Raw genomic sequence first — 22,250 nt, forward strand, 5'->3', positions numbered from 1 at the left:
CCCAGAATTTGAATACTAGATCTTGAGACAGGAAGCTTGTGCTTTTGAATTCATATTTCAGTTAAGAATGTTAATTTTCCTCTTGCAGAAATGATAATAAAAATTACTGCATTCATTCTTTGCAGAAACATCATCAAATACATGACCAAAATAGTTTTGTAAAAAGTATAGCCAGCATAGATATTTCTACGTTCTGTGCAAAGTTAGATGTGTATGCATATCTTTGTTTGTATACTTTCTATGCATGTATCTAAATAGTAAACATCTTTTCCTTTAATTCTTCTTAGGGCTGTTATAAAGTACACAACTTTAATAATGTAATACCCGAAGGCATGAACTTGAGTTTTATCATAGCCATGGTTTCAAATAATGGAGATTACACATGTGTTGTTACATATCCAGAAAATGGACGTACCTTCCATCTCACCAGGACTCAGACTGTAAAGGTGGTAGGTAAGCATGATTTGTATTAAGTGCGCACAACAAAATGCAGTAATTTTGTTTAGGCTCTTAAGAGTTTATTACGAACATGTGTGTAAATTCTGAAAGAAAAGAGGGTTATCTTTTATCTTCACTGCACTATTCCCAAGGCCTCAGCAATTCCACATAGATAGTAGGCATTTAACAGCTATTGTTCTACTGAATGAATATGTGGATGAATGAAGTAAAGGCAGCTTGGAGAGTGAAAAGAGTGCCGGACATATCTGTGTTCAAATTATACCATTGCCATTTATTAGCACTATGACTTGCCTGTACTCTAGGACTACAACAACCTAACATTTAGTATAGTTCAGAATATTAGAAATAATATACATATTATGCTAATGCAGTTCCAAGCAAGCAGTAGAAACTCAATGAATATTAGTTAATACTGTTGTCAAAAAAAAGTATTCTACTTGAATTAAGTAAAATATGTCTTTCATGTACTGGAATTTCTGTAGCGATTGCTAAAGCTATTTACTGGTCGTGCTCAACCATTGCTTTCTTTGGGGGTGAGAAACTAGAGAAGTGGAAAGGACAGTGTCTAGGCAGAGTCAACAGACTCCCATCAGACCTAGAAATCAAGAGAACCAGTGTCAGGATAGGTGCCATTTAGAGGAGAGCCCTAAATACTACTGCGCCCACTGTATTGAAAATGACAGGGCTTCCCTGGTGGCGCAGTGGTTGAGAACCTGCCTGCCGATGCAGGGTACGTGGGTTTGAGCCCTGGTCCGGGCAGATCCCACATGCCGCGGAGCAGCTGGGCCCCTGCGCCACAGCTGCTGAGCCTGCACTCTGGAGCCCGCGAGCCACAACTACTGAGCCCGCGTGCCTAGAGCCTGTGCTCTGCAACAAGAGAAGCCACCGCAGTGAGAAGCCCGCGCACCACAACGAAAAGTAGCCCCTGCTTGCTGCAACTAGAGAAAGCCCGCGAGCAGCAATGAAGACCCCCCCCCCAGTGCAGCCAAAAGTAAATAAATAAAAATAAATAAATTTATACAAAAGGAAAAAAAAATGGCAGCATATCAGAGTGAGGTTTTTTTCATACCCCATCTTTTAATAGATGGAAACATTGAGTCCCAACAACAGAAACTAACCTGCTTAGAGAAGCTCCCTGAGTTAGTGGAAGAAGTGATTCTAAATCCCAGGCTTCTCACTCTTTGTTTAGGGCTTTTTCTACTAGTCTGACACCAAGTTCAGCACAATCTTTTTAAAGGGCTTTAACATAGTGCAAATAAAATTCACATCAAACAATTTTGTAATCACTTCTCTTTCTCTGCTTACCTTTGGAATAATGCGGAATTGGGGATGGATTCAGAAGAAAAATCAGACTAAATTTAGAACCTAACATGAATGGACATTGAAAGTCACATGAATAATCTAACCATATATTCATCTTGGTAATTGTTTCCAATGTATATATACGTCAATGTATTCATTTTTGGAGCGTTGGGAACAGGCACGCATGGTCACTTTGACTTATAGAAATAGAAGTTGACAGACACATATGTGAGGGGTGTGTGTTTCTTATCCAACTCCCAAGTTTGTTTTTTAAAACTGAAGCATTGAGTACTTATTATATACCAATAGGATGCTTTAATATGCATTACTTAATTTAATCCACATAATGAACCTGTGAGGTAAGTTTAATTACTCTCATCTTAGAGTTGACTAAATTAGATTTTCAGAGATAAAGTAAAAAAAAAAAAAATTGTATGGTTTGTATATGGTCAAGTCAAGGTTAGAACCCTGGTCATTAAATCTTTGAAACTTCTACTCTTAAATACTACACTATTAAACCCTTTCAGGGCATCTTTCTTTCAGTTTAGGAATATATAATGTTATAAAAAGCAGCAATCCTATGAATGAACATTCAACTGATAACTAGATAACAGGTAGACTTACGTACTGACCTCACGATTGTGATTTTGAATTTTCCATTTGCTTGTTCATTAATTAATACTTACTTATTTAACCATTTCCCAGACTAGACACTCTGGGCATGTTGAAGAGAAATATGTAGAAAAGAAACAATTGAGAAAGACTTGAAATCAATTAATTATTAAGTAGTATGAGAAAGAAGTTTGTCTCAATTAGGCTTTGGGAAGCAAAAACACTGGAAAAACATTCTATCCGAAACATGAAGGATCCTCAGTATATATTTTTTTTTCCTTTGTTTGCTTCTTTTAAATGAAAGAAGTGTTGTAATTGACTATCCATTGAACTGTGGGCCCCCTCAAGAATTGACAAACTATGCCAGGAAGTTGGGCAATGCTTCACTGAAGAGCAGAATTTTGAAATGGGTTATGTGGAATAAAGGTTACATGATTTGACATCATATCTCTTTGTCCCTTCCTCTCTATCACAGGCTCTCCAAACGATGCGTTGCCTCCCCATTTCTATTCACCCACTGATCTTGTGGTCTACGAGAAAGAACCGGGTAATTATAGCTGTGCCTCGGAATATCAGTGAGATTCTCTTAATTACAAGGAATAGAATGTCACTTAAGTTAACGCAAGAGAATAGAGGGCTATTGTAAAGAAACACATGAATTGAAACTGAAGTGCTATCAGAAACCTAGTCCGCTTTGGGTATTAGCTGCTTCATTGATCTCGTGGGCAGCTCAGGGATTCTCTGCTTCTCTCACAACAGATGCTCCCTTCTCCCTCTGTGAGCAGTTTTCTTCTGATTAGCGATTTCTGTTTGATGCAAACTTTAGCCTGTGCAGGACTTTGGTTTACCGAGACTTCAACATGAGCACCAGACGTCCTTTAAACTTCTACCCCACTACAAAGGAGCAGGGGGTAGACCTGGAGTCAGAATTGTGACTTCAACAAGTAACAACTAATAGGACGAGTACACCTTGATTCAGAACACCATTGAATGAGTATGCTGGCTACCTGGGTTTCCTTTTAGTTTTCATAATTTTTCATTCTAGACAAAAATCATTTGGAACTGACCAAATAAGGCATAATCTGTTATTCTTCTGACTCAAAGCCTCTCACAGTTAACTTGAAAAACCATAGAAAATTTTAACATTATCTTATTGCATCCTTACCAATAAATTCACTTCAAACCCAATGAAAAGTATAAAAGAAAATTTGTTTAAAATGTACTAAAGATAATAGAAGCAGTGTTCAACATAGGTGGAGAACAACAATACCCCCCCACCAAATTAAGAAAAGGTTTCAAATAGTGATCTGCCTTGTGAAAAAATAATACCAAGGGGAGTCTGCCAACCCCAAATGGACCAGATTTCCTAGAATCAGTAGTGGTTTTATGTATTAATATGAACATTCTTCCTGCTATTGGGGTAAACCCTTATTAATCTTCTAAATATCTTTCCTCTATCTATCATAGTATGGTTATAAAAACATGCCTGAATCCATGTTCACTTTATAACTGGAGAGGAAGGCATAAAAACCATGCATTGGAGAAGAGGATAGCGTATGACCACTCAGTGAGACAAACCTGGGTTCAAATTGGGATGACAATATAATTTATCATCTCAACCTGGACAACTTTTGAGAGTGAAAGCAGTCGATATTAATAAATAACTAGGAAAGCAAGCATAAAACAGAACTGTTCTGGGCGAACTGAAACGGAGAGTCAGTCTAGGTCAAATCCTGATCTGCCACTTATTAACAATTTGACCTTGGAATGACAGGTAACATCTTTAAGCTTTAGTTTTTGCATCTGTAAAACATGAATTTAAAAAATATTTCATAATATTTTGTTAAAGTTAAATAAGCTTATTAATAAGTAGCCAAATATAATAAATATTTAGCACAGTGAATTATTCAAAGTTCTCAGTGAGTGTACTGCTGTTGTTGTTATGGTTATTATTACCAGTTTTGCCTAGAGATCCCCCTATCCTCATGTTCCATCTCAGAAGGATAGCATAGCATTTCTATTTATAAGTTGTCTTTAAACTCATTGACTGCATCCTGATAGCTTGAGCATTTCCAGATGCAGCCTGCCTGGCCAGTCCTCTCAATGATGGCGTTGCCCCATCTTTTCTGGGCCAAGGTCCAAAGATCTGGAGAACCTTACCTCAATCACCCATTGTTTGAGAGGGAAATAACAAAGGAGAAGAGTAGTCCATGGAGGTTTAGGGCTAAAAAAAGGAATGTTGTCAGAGCCTTTTTGAATAAATACTGTCATTTTAGAACATATATAGTTTGTATTAAAAGATGGGCAGTGTAATAGTTTTATATAAAGCTACTGTCCTTTTCTTGGTTTGTTTCTTATGCAGTGAAGGAAAAAGGTTACCTTATGGTAGCCCACTTGAAAATTAGAAGTAGGGTTGAAGGCACACATAAGTTTTATGGCTTCTGATTAATCACAGAATAGAACCAATATAACCATGTGAAGGTTACAAACTGATGAGTTAACTTGTTTTTTTAGGAGAGGAGCTACTCATCCCCTGTAAAGTCTTTTTTACTTTCCTGAAGGACTCTCGCAATGAGGTTTGGTGGACCATTGATGGAAAAAAGCCAGAGGACACCAATATTGACGTAGCTGTTAATGAAAGGTATCATTGACACAGGCAAGGGGGTGACTAACCTTTGTCCCTCAACCTAATGCCTTCCAGTGTATGCTGATCAATGAAAATTAAAATTCTACTTTTTGCCTATCATTAACAAAAATCAGCAAGATTTTCAAGTCTTTAGTGGCTACACCCCAAAGCAAGATTATTGGACTTGCAATCCAAGCCCCAGATGCCACCTGATGATTACATCTTTATGATACTCACTTGAAGGTAGATGGAATGCATATCCTATATGAATGAAAAGGCCAGGATATAAGGTTGTGGATAGATGAAAGCCTGCCCGTGTGGCCCTATTCTCTTTCTCAAGTCTGGAGTCTGGGCCTATGTTTTTGTGCCTCAGATAATTGTGTTAGTTTCTTGTCTTATAGTCAGCATATATTTCCTATCTTCCTCCTCTTTCTTAATTTTCATAGCATACAAGTCACATTTTTAATTGAAAATAATTTTTAATATTGACTAAATACATTAATGTTCTTTAAATTTTATTTTTTAAGTGGATGGGGTGGTAATATAGCTCATTCTTAAAGTAACAAGCTGGGTCATTTTATTCATAAATAAACATGACTTTTTTTGAAGTGGCTTGAGTTGGCAAGGAGAACTGCAACAATTAATAAAAATGAGCAGCTGACTAATTACATGACAAAGTAGTTCTGAAAACTTACGCCTTATCTATCACCTGTGTGTGGATATATCTTGGGCTACTTGAACTTCTAGAATTTAAAAGATATTTATTCCCTACTAGTAAACTTAGACTTTATGCAGAAATTATGAAATGTCATCAGGTACTATGCAAGATACTTAGTCCCTAACTGAGTAGATTTTATAGGAGTAACAATGATAGAACAGAAATGCCAGTATAATGTGATAAATGCAGTGAATGGGAAGTATGGAATGTTAAAGAAAGATTTAGTTGGGGATTCCAGTCAGCTTTAGGGGATTCGGTAATGCTTCTCAGATGATACAGAGACTAAACAAAGATTTGAAAGATGAGTAGAAATAAACTAGATAAAGAAATAAAAAGTATGTTCCTGGTAAAAAGAACATCATGTGCGAAGGTGTGGAGGTTTCAAGAAGCAGAACGTATTTAAAGATACAGAAGGAGTTTCCTGAAATTGGAGCAGTTTTTGCTGAAGGAATTGATGAAAGATGTGGCTGGAGGCACAGAAGGAGAGTTATTATTTCAGGAATTCTGAATATTGTGCTTCCAATCCTCATAATAATAATGAATGAATAGTAATGAAAGTCATGTTGTTCTTCCTTGCTGCTATTGAAACACAAGTCCCTGTTCATTGTTCAGCAGTGCAGTTAAGCTTAGGTTAAATCCATCACAGTCCTTAACCAAATTCTCATGACCTACAGTAAACTGCATCAGAAGAACCTGGATGTCAGTCAACTGTAGGAGAGAGATTTTTTTTTTTTCTCCTTTTGAGCAAAGTAGTTCAAAGGGATCGTAAATCTTGATCTTAGACCCAAAGCACTTGATCTCTAACTTGCTGAGAATTGGATATATTTATTTTCACAAAGTTTACTTGCTCTGAGAAGTTTCTTCTTTTTAGGATATAACCATGAGGTTTGACCAAAATGTTCTATCTGTGTTCAAAATCCAAGTTTTGGGAATCCCTGAAATGCATCAACTATCACTGTGGGATGATAATAATAATAGCCTATATGAATATTTATTAAACATTGCTCTAATACTTATGCATTAACATACTCAATCCTCAGAATTCTTGAGTAAGTTAATACATGCAGTGCAATATGTAGACATTGCCACTTTCCTCCTTTTCAAAGGAGGAACTAAGATGTGGAAAGATTAGTTACCATGCCCAAAATATATAAACAATAATTGGCAAAGCCTGGATAAAACTCCAAAGGGGTCGGGCCTCAGAAGCTTCTCTCTAAAATGATGCTGCATCCTACCTCAGATGTTTGAGGATAGGAGACGGTTCCCTTTGAAGACAGATCTGTAGTATGATGCTAACTCTGGGAGTTGATCTATATATTGGGATTGTGTGTAGTATAGACAGTAAAGAATGGTACTGGAATCTACAAGCTAGTCTCCTTTTGTAACTCCTTTTGGATCTGTGTAGTATAGACAGTAAAGAATGGTACTGGAATCTACAAGCTAGTCTCCTTTTGTAACTCCTTTTGGATCACAGGCAACTCAGCTAATTGACATCCTCACCTAGGAGCTCTGGCCCCTGAGTCTCGCTAATGGTTTGATTTTCTTTCCCCTACTTCTAGTGTAACTCTGAGTATGACAGAAGACGAGACAAGGACTCAGCTTCTGAGCATCAAGAAAGTTACTGCTGAGGATCTAAAGCGCAACTATGTCTGTCATGCCAGAAATGCCAAAGGGGAGGTTGACAAACCAGCCAAGGTGAAACAGAAAGGTAATGGATGCACTCAGCAGATGAATCTGTGAACTCCAAATGCAACACCGAGGTGAATAAGAAAAAAGGAGAAATTGAGAACGGGAGAGCTCCAGCACTTAGCATATCTGACACATAGTAATGAATTAAAGTTGAATGAAAAAATCTTGAGAGAAAGTTTCCAGTTATATAAAGATACTCAAAATATTATAATATTTCTTATAGTTTCAGTATCTTAATGCCCAAATGTGACTTAAAAATTCCATATGATTATCATAATGAGGCATAGTTTTATATCTCTATACAGTAATGAAAAATGAAAAATAAAGAAAATATTTAAAGCTACCAAAGATTTAATAAAACTGGTAGAGTCACTTATTGTTGGTGAATTGTAAAGACCCTTTTAGAAATCACTGACGGCAGAGTTTAGGCGTTACAAAAAATGGTCGTACCATATGACTTAATACTTTTGGAATTTTTCCTGAACAACTAACTTAACAGAAAGAGAATTACGGCCCCGTCGATATTCTTAGAAGCATTATCTATAATAATGAAACATTATAAATAGCAACCATCTAATTGTATGCAAGTAGTTAAGATATAAAATATTCTCAAAAAATATAATTTTAAAAACTATGTGCCAATATTCAAGCAGGTTTATAATATACCACTAGCCACAATTGCTGAAATGAAAATTAATTAAACTATGACTTAAAATGCTGTAAAATGATTTCTATGTCGATATTACTATGTTTTCCTACAATAAATAAAAATTATAAAGCTTTCCTGTGTGAGCTGTTGCTCCTGAAACATATTGTGTCTAAGATCCTCTATGGGTCTCTCACCTAACAAAGAACCCCAGACAATTAATTCTTTCATGAATGTTTTTCAGTGATCTGGATAATAATGATGATGATTCATCATCACACATGAAGTTAAGCCATTCAGGATTATTCTGGATCCCAGTGTCAGAGCCTATAATGTTTATATAAAAAGTAAAAAATATTAATTTATAACTGCTGCATTTTTCAATGGGAGTTAAACTTTTTTTAAAACTGATGAGAAAACAGACTTCACTTTAACATTTTATTACAATTTAGAAAGTAAAGAGCAAAGGACTGAAGTGTATATGCCTCTTAAGAAGACTTCGTGGATTTGTTCTGAAAAGTTAATTGCTTCTGCTCCTCAGAAGCTAGTGTAAAGAGAAAAGACTGAACCCCTTGACGTAAGGCAGTGTTTCCCAAAGTTAGTTCCTAAGAACACTACTAAGACTCTTTATAGTACTGCAATTCATTATTTTTACTCCAGACACAGATAGCCTATGTTGGAATACTGGTTTCTATGTAATCTAATTCTGTGACCTTGGAAAAGCCACTTAACCTCTCTGAGCTTCAATTTCTTTCTATTTAAAGTTGGCAAAATAATACCACTCCCTCATAAGGTTGTTTTAAAGTACTCAGCACAGTTACTGGCATATATATGTATGTACATATTAAATGCTCAATGAATGTTAGCTCATTATTATTACTTCCACAAGATTTTCACAGGTATTATTTGACAAAGTCGTTTATACTCAAGTATCATTAAAGTCTGGGGTAAGCAAAATCGATCAAGTTAGTTTAGTTCAGGGCCCCTTAGGTTCTTTAATATATTAATATTTGATGTGAATATCTGCAAGGGGTTGGAATATAGTAGGCAGGATTTTTTCATATATATTTGAGTCCAGATTCTTTAAGTATGGAGCATTTTGTGGGATTCATCTTCTGAGGCATGTGTTTTGGGAAACATTATGGAGGAAAACATAAATTAATAACATTGTCAGATGGATAGAATCAAAACAATCAATTAAAATAATGTTTAATCTAGGAGTGAGGTGGAAGTTTGTCCACCAGAGCTGCTTGAGTAACTCTCCTTTCACAGAAGGCTGTGTTCTCAGTGGTTTAATATGAATGGCATCAGGAGTATGGAGTGACAAATGCAGCTACTGGACCAGATGATCTGTGCTGAAATTGCATTAATATTACATATAACCCAGTTGGATCTGTGTACATCCAGTGGTACCAGAGGTGTTGTTTACTTGGATTCTATTCTGGGCCAGCTAATGCTGAAATTCATAGGTGATATCTATGTTCACATTCATACACTATATGTAGGGGTCTTTCTCTGAATTCTGAATTCATTGACAAAGCATTCTATGTATGTTGCCAAGATGATAGGAAGAGGCTAGAGCCTAGAATGAGAAGAGTTAACTGGGATAGGTATTTTGACAGCTGCACAATTTCATCTAGTCAGTTAAAGCAAAGTATTAAAGGAAAGGCAGCTAATGTCAAAACGATAAACATAAGTTTTATAATAGCAGAGTTGTAGGGACTCAGGCATGGTGTAGGCTGAACTTTATGAGAACCTGCCAAACCTGTTGCCAAAGAGGTTGTACCATTTTACATTTCCATTAGCAGTGTATATAAATTCCAGGTGCTCTACTTCCTCACCTACTTTTGGAGTTGTCAAACTTCTAAATTTTGGCCATACTAGTAGATAGGTACAGGTATCACATTGTTTTTAATTTGCATTTCTCAGATACTAATGATATATGTATTACATTACCATGAGCACTTTTTCATGGACTTATTTACCATTATATAATAGTTCTTCTTTTTGTGAAGTGTCCGTTTGTTATTGGGTTGTTAATGATTATATCTATATATCTTTTCTCAGATATATGATTTGTAAATAATTTTATGCAGCTTGTGAATTTTTTCTTTTGATGAGCAGAATTTTTAAAAATTTCATGAAGTCCATTTAATAAATTTCTTCTACTATAGTTAGTACTTTCTAAATCCCACAGTAACAATGTTTGATTTATAAAGACTTTTCTTCTATACTTAGGCTTATGATCAATTTCTTTTTTTTTTTTTCCCATACAGAAACCAGTTGTTCTAGCCTCGTATTGAAAGATCCCTCCTTTTTGTATTGAATTGTTTTGATAACTTGGCCAAAAATAAATAAATAAATAAATGGCTCTATGAGTGTGGGTCTATTCCTGCATTCCCTATTGTGTTCTATTAATCTGTTTATGTATCTTTAGTCCAATACTACTTTGTCTTGATTAACAGCTTTAAAGTAAGTCATGAAATCATATACTTTATGTCCTTCCCTCCATTTTTTTTCTTTTCCAAGATTGATTTGACTATTTTAGGGACCAAATATTTTTTCATATGGATTTTAATATCAGCTTGTCAATATCTACATAAAGCCTCCTGCAATTTGATTGGGATTGCATTAACTTATAAATTGATTAGGGGAGAACTGAAATTTTAGCAATATTGAGTTTTTTAATCCATTAACATGATATAGCTCTCAATTTATTTAGGACTAATTGAATATTCTCAGCAATGCTTTTTTTTTTAGTTTCGAGTGTACAGGTCTTGTACACATATAGTTAAATTTATCACTATTTCGTTGTTGATGCTATTATAATGATATTTAAAATTTTTCATTTTCAAATTACTCATTGATAAAAAAATAACCATGAAATTAAATTTTTTATGGCCCTTTGACTTTTCTAAATTCACCAATAAATAGGGTTTCTGTTTGTTTTCTTTTTTCGGCGTCTTAGCGTTTTCTACACACTTGATCATGTCACCCACAAATAAACAGACTTTTACTCCTTCTTTTCCAAACTTCATACTTTTGATTTATTTTTCCTGACTATTTCACTCTTTCGGACCTCCAGTAGCATAATCAGCAGAAATTGAGAACAGCCATCTTTGCATTGTTCCCTATCTTATATGGCAAATATTCAGTTTTCATAAGTATGATGTCATTTATAGGTTTTTGTAGATAACCTTTATGTACACGAGGGATTAATCTTCTGTTTTTGGTTTGCTGAGAGTTTTGTTTCATTTTGTATTGTTTTTATAATGAGTGTCTATTGAAATTTGTCAAATTCTTTTCTTATCCATTGAGAAGGTCATATGATTTTTCTCTTTAATTCCGTTAATGTTATACTTTACATTGATTGATTTCAAAATGTTGATCCAACCTTTCATTTCTGAGATAAACCCGAACATCATCATGATTTATTATCCTTTTTTATATATACCTGTATTTATTTGCTAAGACTTTTAGAAGATTTTTGTTTATGTTAGGGATTTTGCTCATATATTTGTTCATGAGGGATATTGGTCTGTGATTTTCTTTTAATGTAATGCCATTGACTAGTAAAAATGTCATGTTGGCCTCATGATATGAGTCGATTGATGACCCCTCCTTTGCTATTATCTGAAAACTTACGTGTAAAATTGATATTACTTCTTACTCGAATATTTGAAGGGAATACCCATGAAACTATCTGGGCCTGGTGTTTTCCTTATGGGAAAGCTTTTAATTATGAATTCAGTTTCTTTAGTAATTATCTGGATATTGTTTCTTCATGTGACAATTTGGGGAATTTGTCTTTCAGAGAAATTTTTCTGTTTCATCTAAGTTGTCACATTTTTGGCATAATTTTTTTACGTTATTTTTTATCTTTTTAATACCTGCAGGATTTGTAGTGATTCTCCCTCTGTCATTCCTGATATTAGCAATTTATGTTTTCGCTCAATTTGCTCATGACTCAAGAAAGAGGTTTTCCAATTTTACTGATTTTTTTCAATGAACAAAGGTGTTTTCATTTATTTTTCTCTATTTTGTATTTTATTCATTTTACTCTAATTTTTCTTTTTGCTTACTTTGCATTTAATATGCCCTTCTTTTCTCTCAACTGAAGATGAAAGCACATCATTGATTTTAAATAATCCTTTTTTCCAATATAAACATTCAGAGCCATAAATTTGCCTCATAAGACCACTTCAGCTGAAACAAATGATGAAATCTTGAAGTTTCCTTATCATTTAGTTCAAAATATTTTAATTATCCTTTTAATTATTTTTGACCCGTGGATTATTCAGAAATGTGTTACTTAATTTATACATTTGGGAATTTTCCAGATAACATTTTTATTACATTATGTATTAAAATGTATTTGAATTTTAGAACTGACTTTATTTTCTCTCGATCTTGATAATTTTTGATATTTCATATTGTCATTTAAGTCTAGGTAATTTTTTAAAAATCAGCAATGGATATTAAAAGGCAGGGAAAGGGTACCTCTCACTTAGAACTACCTGGGAAGACTGTATAGTGAAGTGGAAGGAACATGGGATTTGGTGCTAGACAGACCTCAGTTCAACTTCTGGCTCTGGTGCAGACTGTCTGTGAGACTGGAGGGAGCAAGTAACAAGTACTTAGCACGGTGTGGCACATTTGATTCTAATTTCTAATTTAATTCCTTCATGGCCAAAAAAATATAGTCTGCATCATTTCATTTCTTTTAAGTTTATAGGTGCTTCTTTTATTTTTTTAATTCCCAGCAGATTGTCTATTTTGGTGAATGTTTCACATGAACTTAAAAAGGATGTATATTCTGCAGCTTTGGTGTTCTATAAATGTCAACTAAGTCAATTGGTGTCAGTGATGTTCAAGTCTTCTATATGTTTATTGATTTTTAAAAATCTGCTAATATTTCATCTTTTGAGAGAAAGCGGTGTTGAAATTTTTACATGGAATTATGTTTTTCTCTAATTCTCCATTCAGTTCTGCCATTTGCTTCACATTATTTTGGAATTGTGTTTTTAGATACATACACATTCAGGATTGTTATGTCTTTTTGATGAATTGACTCTTTTAAATTATGACATGTCTTTTTTGGTTAATATTCTGTGTCTGATATTAATTTAGCCACTCCAGATTTCTTATAGTTAGTATTTGTATTGTATATCTTTTTTCATTCTTTTATCTATCAATGTCTTCATATTTAATGTACATTTCTTATAGACAGCATATTATTGGGTTTTGATTTTAATACTATATGATAATTTCTGCCTTTAAATTTATATGTTTAATCCATTTATCTTTAATGTAATTATTAGTATTATTGGCTTCAAGTCTACCATCTTACTATTTGTTGTCTACAATTTGCATCTAGTTTGCTTTTTTCTCCTTCCCTGCCTTCTTGTGGATTAATTGATAATTTCTTAGTATTCTATTTTATCACCTCTTTTGGCCTACTGGCTTTACCTCCATGTTTTGTTTTTTCTTTTCTATAGTGTTTACAATATTTATCTTGAACTTATCACAATCTGCCTTGAATTAATCACTTTACATATTTTATAAGAACCTTAAAGTGATATACTTCCATTACTTCTCTCCTGTCTTTTGTTTTATTGTTATAATACATTTCAGTTCTGCATTTATTATAAATGCCACAATACATTGCTATTATTTTTTGCTTTAAATAAGTATCCTTTAAATACATTAAGAACTGAGAAAAAAGATTCTTATATTTATTTACATATTTTCCATTTCTGGCACTTCATTCTTGGTAATATTTTAGTCTGAAAAACTGTTCAGTATTTCTGGTGGTGCATATCTGCTGGTGACAAATTCTCTCAGCTTTGTTTTAATCTGAAAGTATCTTATTTCATCTTAATTTTTATATTTCAACACTTTATTAAGAAAGTTTTCAAATACATGGAAGATTTGAAAGAATTATACAATGAACGATCATATATCCTACCTAGATTCTATCATTTTGCTGTCTTTGCTTTATCACATATCTATCCATCTATCCATTCCTGTATGCATACATTAATACATCTTTTTTTTTTTTAAACATCTTTATTGAAGTATAATTGCCTTACAATGGTGTGTTAGCTTCTGCTTTATAACAAAGTGAATCAGTTATACATATACAATATGTTCCCATATCTCTTCCCTCTTGCATCTCCCTCCCTCCCACCCTCCCCATCCCACCCCTCTAGGTGGTCACAAAGCACCGAGCTGATCTCCCTGTGCTATGCGGCTGCTTCCCACTAGCTATCTATTTTACATTTGGTAGTGTATATATGTCCATGACACGCTCTCACCCTGTCACATCTCACCCCACCCCCTCCCCATATCCTCAAGTCCATTCTCTAGTAGGTCTGTGTCTTTATTCCCGTCTTGCCACTAGGTTCTTCATGGCCTTTTTTTTTTCTTTTCCTTAGATTCCGTATATATGTATTAGCATACTGTATTTGTTTTTCTCTTTCTGACTTACTTCACTCTGTATGACAGACTCTAACTCCATCCACCTCATTACAAATACCTCCATTTCATTTCTTTTTATGGCTGAGTAATATTCCATTGTATATATGTGCCACATCTTCTTTATCCATTCATCTGTCGATGGACATTTAGGTTGCTTCCATGTCCTGGCTATTGTAAATAGAGCTGCAATGAACATTTTGGTACATGACTCTTTTTGAACTATGGTTTTCTCAGGGTATATGCCCAGTAGTGGGATTGCTGGGTCGTATGGTAGTTCTATTTGTAGTTTTTTAAGGAACCTCCATACTGTTCTCCATAGTGGCTGTATCAATTTACATTCCCACCAACAGTGCAAGAGAGTTCCCTTTCCTCCACACCCTCTCCAGCATTTATTGTTTCTAGATTTTTTGATGATGGCCATTCTGACCGGTGTGAGGTGATATCTCATTGTAGTTTTGATTTGCATTTCTCTAATGATTAATGATGTTGAGCATTCTTTCATGTGTCTGTAGGCCATCTGTATATCTTCTTTGGAGAAATGTCTATTTAGGTCTTCTGCCCATTTTTGGATTGGGTTGTTCGTTTTTTTGTTATTGAGCTGCATGAGCTGCTTGTAAATCTTGGAGATTAATCCTTTGTCAGTTGCTTCATTTGCAAATATTTTCTCCCATTCTGATGGCTGTCTTTTGGTCTTGTTTATGGTTTCCTTTGCTGTGCAAAAGCTTTGAAGTTTCATTAGGTCCCATTTGTTTATTTGTGTTCTTATTTCCATTTCTCTGGGAGCTGGGTCAAAAAGAATCTTGCTGTGATGTATGTCATAGAGTGTTCTGCCTATGTTTTCCTCTAAGAGTTTGATAGTGTCTGCCCTTACACTTAGGTCTTTAATCCATTTTGAGTTTATTTTTGTGCATGGTGTCAGGGAGTGTTCTAATTTCATACTTTTACATGTATCTGTCCAATTTTCCCAGCACCACTTATTGAAGAGGCTGTCTTTTCTCCACTGTATATGCTTGCCTCCTTTATCAAAGATAAGGTGACCATATGTGTGTGGGTTTATCTCTGGGCTTTCTATCCTGTTCCATTGATCTCTATTTCTGTTTTTGTGCCAGTACCAAACTGTCTTGATTACTGTAGCTTTGTAATATAGTCTGAAGTCAGGGAGCCTGATTCCCCCAGCTCCATTTTTCGTTCTCAAGATTGCTTTGGCTATTCGGGGTCTTTTGTGTTTCCATACCAATTGTGAAATTTTTTGTTCTAGTTCTGTGAAAAATGCCAGTGGTAGTTTGATAGGGATTGCATTGAATCTATAGATTGCTTTGGGTAGTAGAGTCATTTTCACAATGTTGATTCTTCCAATCCAGGAACATGGTATATCTTTCCATCTATTTGTATCATCTTTAATTTCTTTCATCAGTGTCTTATAATTTTCTGCATACAGGTCTTTTGTCTCCTTAGGTAGGTTTATTCCTAGATATTTTATTCTTTTTGTTGCAATGGAAACGGGAGTGTTTTCTTAATTTCACTTTCAGATTTTTCGTCATTAGTGTATAGAAATGCAAGAGATTTCTGTGCATTAATTTTGTATCCTGCTACTTTACCAAATTCATTGATTAGCTCTAGGAGTTTTCTGGTAGCATCTTTAGGATTCTCTATGTATAATATCATGTCATCTGCAAACAGTGACAGCTTTACTTCTTCTTTTCCGATTTGGATTCCTTTTATTTCTTTGTCTTCTCTGATTGCTGTGGCTAACACTTCCAAAACTATGTTGAATAATAGTGGTGAGAGTGGGCAACCTTGTCTTGTTCCTGATCTTAGTGGAAATGGTTTCAGTTTTTCACCATTGAGGACAATGTTGGCTGTGGGTTTGTCATATATGGCCTTTATTATGTTGAGGAAAGTTCCCTCTATGCCTACTTTCTGCAGGGCTTTTATCATAAATGGGTGTTGAATTTTGTCGAAAGCTTTCTCTGCATCTATTGAGATGATCATATGGTTTTTCTCCTTCAATTTGTTAATATGGTGTATCACATTGATTGATTTATGTATATTGAAGAATCCCTGCATTCCTGGGATAAACCCCACTTGATCATGGTGTATGATCCTTTTAATGTGCTGTTGGATTCTGTTTGCTAGTATTTTGTTGAGGATTTTTGCATCTATGTTCATCAGTGATATTGGCCTGTAGTTTTCTTTCTTTGTGACATCTTTGTCTGGTTTTGGTATCAGGGTGATGGTGGCCTCGTAGAATGAGTTTGGGAGTGTTCCTCCCTCTGCAATATTTTGGAAGAGTTTGAGAAGGATAGGTGTTAGCTCTTCTCTAAATGTTTGATAGAATTCACCTGTGAAGCCATCTGGTCCTGGGCTTTTGTTTGTTGGAAGGTTTTTAATCACAGTTTCAATTTCAGTGCTTGTGATTGGTCTGTTCATATTTTCTATTTCTTCCTGTTTCAGTCTCGGCAGTTTGTGCATTTCTAAGAATCTGTCCATTTCTTCCAGGTTGTCCATTTTATTGGCATAGAGTTGCTTGTAGTAATCTCTCATGATCTTTTGTATTTCTGCAGTGTCAGTGGTTACTTCTCCTTTTTCATTTCTAATTCTATTGATTTGAGTCTTCTCCCTTTTTCTCTTGATGAGTCTGGCTAATGGTTTATCAATTTTGTTTATCTTCTCAAAGAACCAGCTTTTAGTTTTATTGATTTTTGCTATTGTTTCCTTCATTTCTTTTTCATTTGTTTCTGACCTGATCTTTATGATTTCTTTCCTTCTGCTAGCTTTGGGGTTATTTTGCTCTTCTTTCTCTGATTGCTTTAGGTGCAAGGTTAGGTTGTTTATTCGAGATGTTTCCTGTTTCTTGAGGTAGGCTTGTATTGCTATAAACTTCCCTCTTAGCACTGCTTTTGCTGTGTCCCATAGGTTTTGGGTCATCGTATCTCCATTGTCATTTGTTTCTAGGTATTTTTTGATTTCCCCTTTGATTTCTTCAGTGATCACTTCGTTATTAAGTAGTGTATTGTGTAGCCTCCATGTGTTTGTATTTTTTACACATCTTTTCCTGTAATTGATATCTAGTCTCATAGCGTTGTGGTCGGAAAAGATACTTGATACGATTTCAATTTTCTTAAATTTACCAAGGCTTGATTTGTGACCCAAGATATGATCTATCCTGGAGAATGTTCCATGCGCACTTGAGAAAAATGTGTATTCTGTTGTTTTTGGGTGGAATGTCCTATAAATATCAATTAAGTCCATCTTGTTTAATGTATCATTTAAAGCTTGTGTTTCCTTATTTATTTTCATTTTGGATGATCTGTCCATTGGTGAAAGTGGGGTGTTAAAGTCCCCTACTATGATTGTGTTGCTGTCGATTTCCCCTTTTATGGCTGTTAGTATTTGCCTTATGTATTGAGGTGCTCCTATGTTGGGTGCATAAATATTTACAATTGTTATACCTTCCTCTTGGATCGATCCCTTGATCATTATATAGTGTCCTTCTTTGTCTCTTATAATATTGTTTATTTTAAAGTCTATTTTGTCTGATATGAGAATTGCTACTCCAGCTTTCTTTTGATTTCCATTTGCATGGAATATCTTTTTCCATCCCCTCACTTTCAGTCTGTATGTGTCTCTAGGTCTGAAGTGGGTCTCTTGTAGACAGCATATATATGGGTCTTGTTTTTGTATCCATTCAGCCAGTCTGTGTCTTTTGGTGGGAGCATTTAATCCATTTACGTTCAAGGTAATTATCGATATGTATGTTCCTATTCCCATTTTCTTAAATGTTTTGGGTTTGGTATTGTAGGTGTTTTCCTTCTCTTGTGTTTCTTGCCTAGAGAAGTTCCCTTAGCATTTGTTGTAAAGCTGGTTTGGTGGTGCTGAACTCTCTCAGCTTTTGCTTGTCTGTAAAGGTTTTAATTTCTCCATCACATCTGAATGAGATCCTTGCTGGGTAGAGTAATCTTGGTTATAGGTTTTTCTCCTTCATCACTTTAAGTATATCCTGCCACTCCCTTCTGGCTTGCAGAGTTTCTGCTGAAAGATCAGATGTTAACCTTGTGGGGATTCCCTTGTGTGTTATTTGCTGTTTTTCCCTTGCTGCCTTTAATATGTTTTCCTTATATTTAATTTTTGACAGTTTGATTAATATGTGTCTTGGCGTGTTTCTCCTTGGGTTTATCCTGTATGGGACTCTCCGTGCTTCCAGGACTTGATTAACTATTTCCTTCCCCATATTAGGGAAGTTTTCAACTATAATCTCTTCAAATATTTTCTCAGTCCCTTTCTTTTTCTCTTCTTCTTCTGGGACCCCTATAATTCGAATGTTGGTGCGTTTAATGTTGTCCCAGAGGTCTCTGAGACTGTCCTCAGTTCTTTTCATTCTTTTTTCTTTATCCTGCTCTGCAGTAGTTATTTCCACCATTTTATCTTCCAGGTCACTTATCCTTTCTTCTGTCTCAGTTATTCTGCTATTGATCCCATCTAGAGTATTTTTAATTTCATTTATTGTGTTTTTCATCGTTGCTTGGTTCCTCTTTAGTTCTTCTACGTCCTTGTTAAATGTTTCTTGCATTTTGTCTATTCTATTTCCAAGATTTTGGATCATCCTTACTATCATTATTCTGAATTCTTTTTCAGGTAGACTACCTATTTCCTCTTCATTTGTTAAGTCTGGTGTGTTTTGACCCTGCTCCTTCATCTGCTGTGTGTTTTTCTGTCGTCTCATTTTGCTTATCTTACTGTTTTTGGGGTCTCCTTTTCACAGGCTGCAGGTTCGTAGTTCCCGTTGTTTTTGGTATCTGTCCCCAGTGGCTAAGGTTGGTTCAGTGGGTTGTGTAGGCTTCCTGGTGGAGGGGACTATTGCCTGTGTTCTGGTGGATGAGGTTGAATCTTGTCTTTCTGGTGGGCACGTCCACGTCTGGTGGTGTGTTTTGGGGTGTCTGTGGCCTTATGATTTTAGGCAGCCTCCCTGCTAATGGATGGGGCTGTGTTCCTGTCTTGCTAGTTGTTTGGCATAGGGTGTCCAGCACTGTAGCTTGCTGGTCGTTGAGTGAAGCTGGGTCTTGATGTTGAGATGGAGATCTCTGAGAGATTTTTGCCGTTTGGTATTACGTGGGGCTGGTAGGTCTCTTGTGGACCAGTGTCCTGAAGTTGGCTCTCCCACCTCAGAGGCACAGCCCTGATGCCTGGCTGGAGCACCAAGAGCCTTTCATCCACACAGCTCAGAATATAAGGGAGAAAAAAATAAAAAGAAAAAAAGAGGATAAAATAAAATAAAATAAAGCTATTATAATAAAAAATAAGAAAAAAAATTATTAAGAGTAAATGTATTCAGAAAAATTTTTTTTTAATTTTTAAAAATAGATTTATTAATTTTTTATAGTAAAAAATAAGAAAAAAATTTTTAAGAAAAAAATTTATGAAGAAAAAAAAATTTTAATTTTTTAAAATAAAAAATATGAAAAAACTTATTAAAATTCTTTTTAATTTCTAAAAATAGAAAATATGGAAAAAATTATTAAGAAAACATATATTAGGAAAAAAAATTTTTTTAAGTTAAAAAAAAAAAAAAAATGGATGGACCTAACCCTAAGACTGATGGTGAAAGCAAAGCTATACAGACAAAATCTCACCCAGAAGCATACACATATACACTCACAAAAAAAGGAAAAGGGGAAATTAATATATCCTGCTCCTAAAATCCACCTTTTGAATTTGGGATGATTCATTGTCTATTCAGGTATTCAACAGATGCAGGCACATCAAGTTGTTTGTGGAGCTTTAATCCGCTGCTTCTGAGGCTGCTGGGAGAGATTTCCCTTTCTCTTCTTTGTTCGTACAGCTCCCAGCGTTCAGCTTTGTATTTGGACCCGCCTCTGCATGTACGTCGCCTGAGGGCGTCCGTTCCCCGCCCAGACAGAACGGGGTTAAAGGAGCAGCTGCTTCGGGGGCTCTGGCTCACTCAGGCCGGGGGAGGGAGTGGTACGGAGGAGGCGGGGTGAGCCTGCGGCGTCAGAGGCATCGTGACGTTGCAGCAGCCTGAGGCGCGCTGTGTGTTCTCCCGGGGAAGTTGTCCCCGGATCACGACAGCCTGGCAGTGGCGAGCTGCACCGGCTCCCGGGGGGGGGGGGGCAGTGTGGAGAGTGACCTGTGCTCGCACACAGGCTTCTTGGTGGCGGCAGCAGCAGCCTTAGCGTTTCCTACCAGTCTCTGGGATCCGCGCTGATGGCCGTGGCTCGCGCCCGTCTCTGGGGTCCGCGTTGTTAGCCGCGGCTTGCTCCCGCCTCTGGAGTTCGTCTAGGCGGCGCTCTGAATCCCCTCTCCTTGCGCGCCGCGAAACAAAGAGGCAAGAAAAAGTCTCTTGCCTCTTCAGCGGCTGCAGACCTCCTCTCTGGCTCCCTCCCGGCTCGCCGCAGCACGCCAACCCCTTCAGGCTGTGTTCACACCGCCAACCCCAGTCCTCTCCCTGCGATCTGACCGAAGCCCGTGCTTCAGCTCCCAGCCCCGCCCGCCCCAGCGGGTGAGCAGACAAGCCTCTCGGGCTGGTGAGCGCTGCTCGGCGCTGAGCCTCTGTGCGGGAATCTCTCCGTTTTTCCCTCTGCGCCCCTGTTGCTGTGGGATCCGCGCTGATAGCCGCGGCTCGCACCCGTCTCTGGATTTCGTTTAGGCAGCGCTCTGAATCCCCTCTCCTTGTGCGCCGTGAAACAAAGAGGCAAGAAAAAGTCTCTTGCCTCTTCGGCAGCTGTAGACTTTTTCCCGGACTCCCTCCCAGCTAGCACTGAAGCCCGAACCTCAGCTCCCAGCCCCCGCCCGCCCCGGCTGGTGAGCAGAGAAGCCTCTGGGCTGGTGAGTGCTGGTTGGCGCCGAGCCTCTGTGCGGGAGTTTCTCCGCTTTGCCCTCCGCACCCCTGTGTCTGCGCTCTCCTCCGTGGCTCTGAAGCTTCCCCCCTCTGCCACCCGCAGTCTCTGCCCGCAATGGGGCTTCCTAGTGCCTGGAAACCTTTCCTCCTTCACAGCTCCCTCCCACTGGCGCAGGTCCCGTCCCTATTCTTTTGTCTCTGTTATTTCTTTTTTCTTTTGCCCTACCCAAGTACGTGGGGAGTTTCTTGCCTTTTGGGAGGTCTGACGTCTTCTGCCAACGTTCAGTGGGTGTTCTGTAGGAGCAGTTCCACGTGTAGATGTATTTCTACTGTATCTGTGGGAAGGAAGGTGATCTCCGCGTCTTACTCTTCCGCCATCTTGCCCCTCAGGTCCAATACATCTTATTTTTGATGCCTTTAAAGTAGTTACAGACATGAGTAAAAGTTATCACCTAAACCTTTAAGCATCTTATATTATCCAAATTTTAATATTTATTTACAGTTCTCTTGATTTGTTTTTTTTGAGGTAAAATTTGTATAGAATTACAAATTGCAAAACATAAGTGTATAATTTGACAGTTTTTAAGAAATGCGTATGTATGTATGTGTGTAACCTAAAATCAAGGTATAGAATGTTATCACCATAGATAATAACCTTTCATTCCTTCTCCTTATCAGTCAATCCCTGCTACTCCTACCTCCCCTGCCACTGGCAAGGCAATGTTCTGATTTTCTTTATCAGAATAGATTATTTTTCCTCTTCTAGAACTTAGTATACCTAGACCTATACAGAATGCATTCTTGTATAAAGCTTCTTTCATTCAGAAAATATTCTTAATATCCATGCCATTGTATCAGTCAT

The 22,250-nt window shown here is 36.7% G+C and overlaps 1 protein-coding gene across 3 annotated transcripts in view; it reads left to right on the plus strand.

The window, feature by feature from the left end:
• Positions 1-22,250, plus strand: part of IL1RAP (interleukin 1 receptor accessory protein) — a 130,295-nt gene that overhangs the window by 91,006 nt on the left and 17,039 nt on the right. For 2 of the 3 annotated variants that reach the window (XM_059922079.1, XM_059922080.1), the window contains exons 5-8: positions 288-453; positions 2,849-2,920; positions 4,888-5,014; positions 7,277-7,425. In XM_059922079.1, coding sequence (XP_059778062.1) covers positions 288-453; positions 2,849-2,920; positions 4,888-5,014; positions 7,277-7,425 — 514 coding nt within the window. Of the gene's footprint in view, positions 1-287; positions 454-2,848; positions 2,921-4,887; positions 5,015-7,276; positions 7,426-10,328; positions 10,400-22,250 lie in introns of those variants that run through there. The other variant, XM_059922081.1, reaches the window with a different exon arrangement.

Source organism: Balaenoptera ricei, chromosome 4 (genome assembly GCF_028023285.1).
Source record: "Balaenoptera ricei isolate mBalRic1 chromosome 4, mBalRic1.hap2, whole genome shotgun sequence".
NCBI lineage: Eukaryota > Metazoa > Chordata > Mammalia > Artiodactyla > Balaenopteridae > Balaenoptera > Balaenoptera ricei.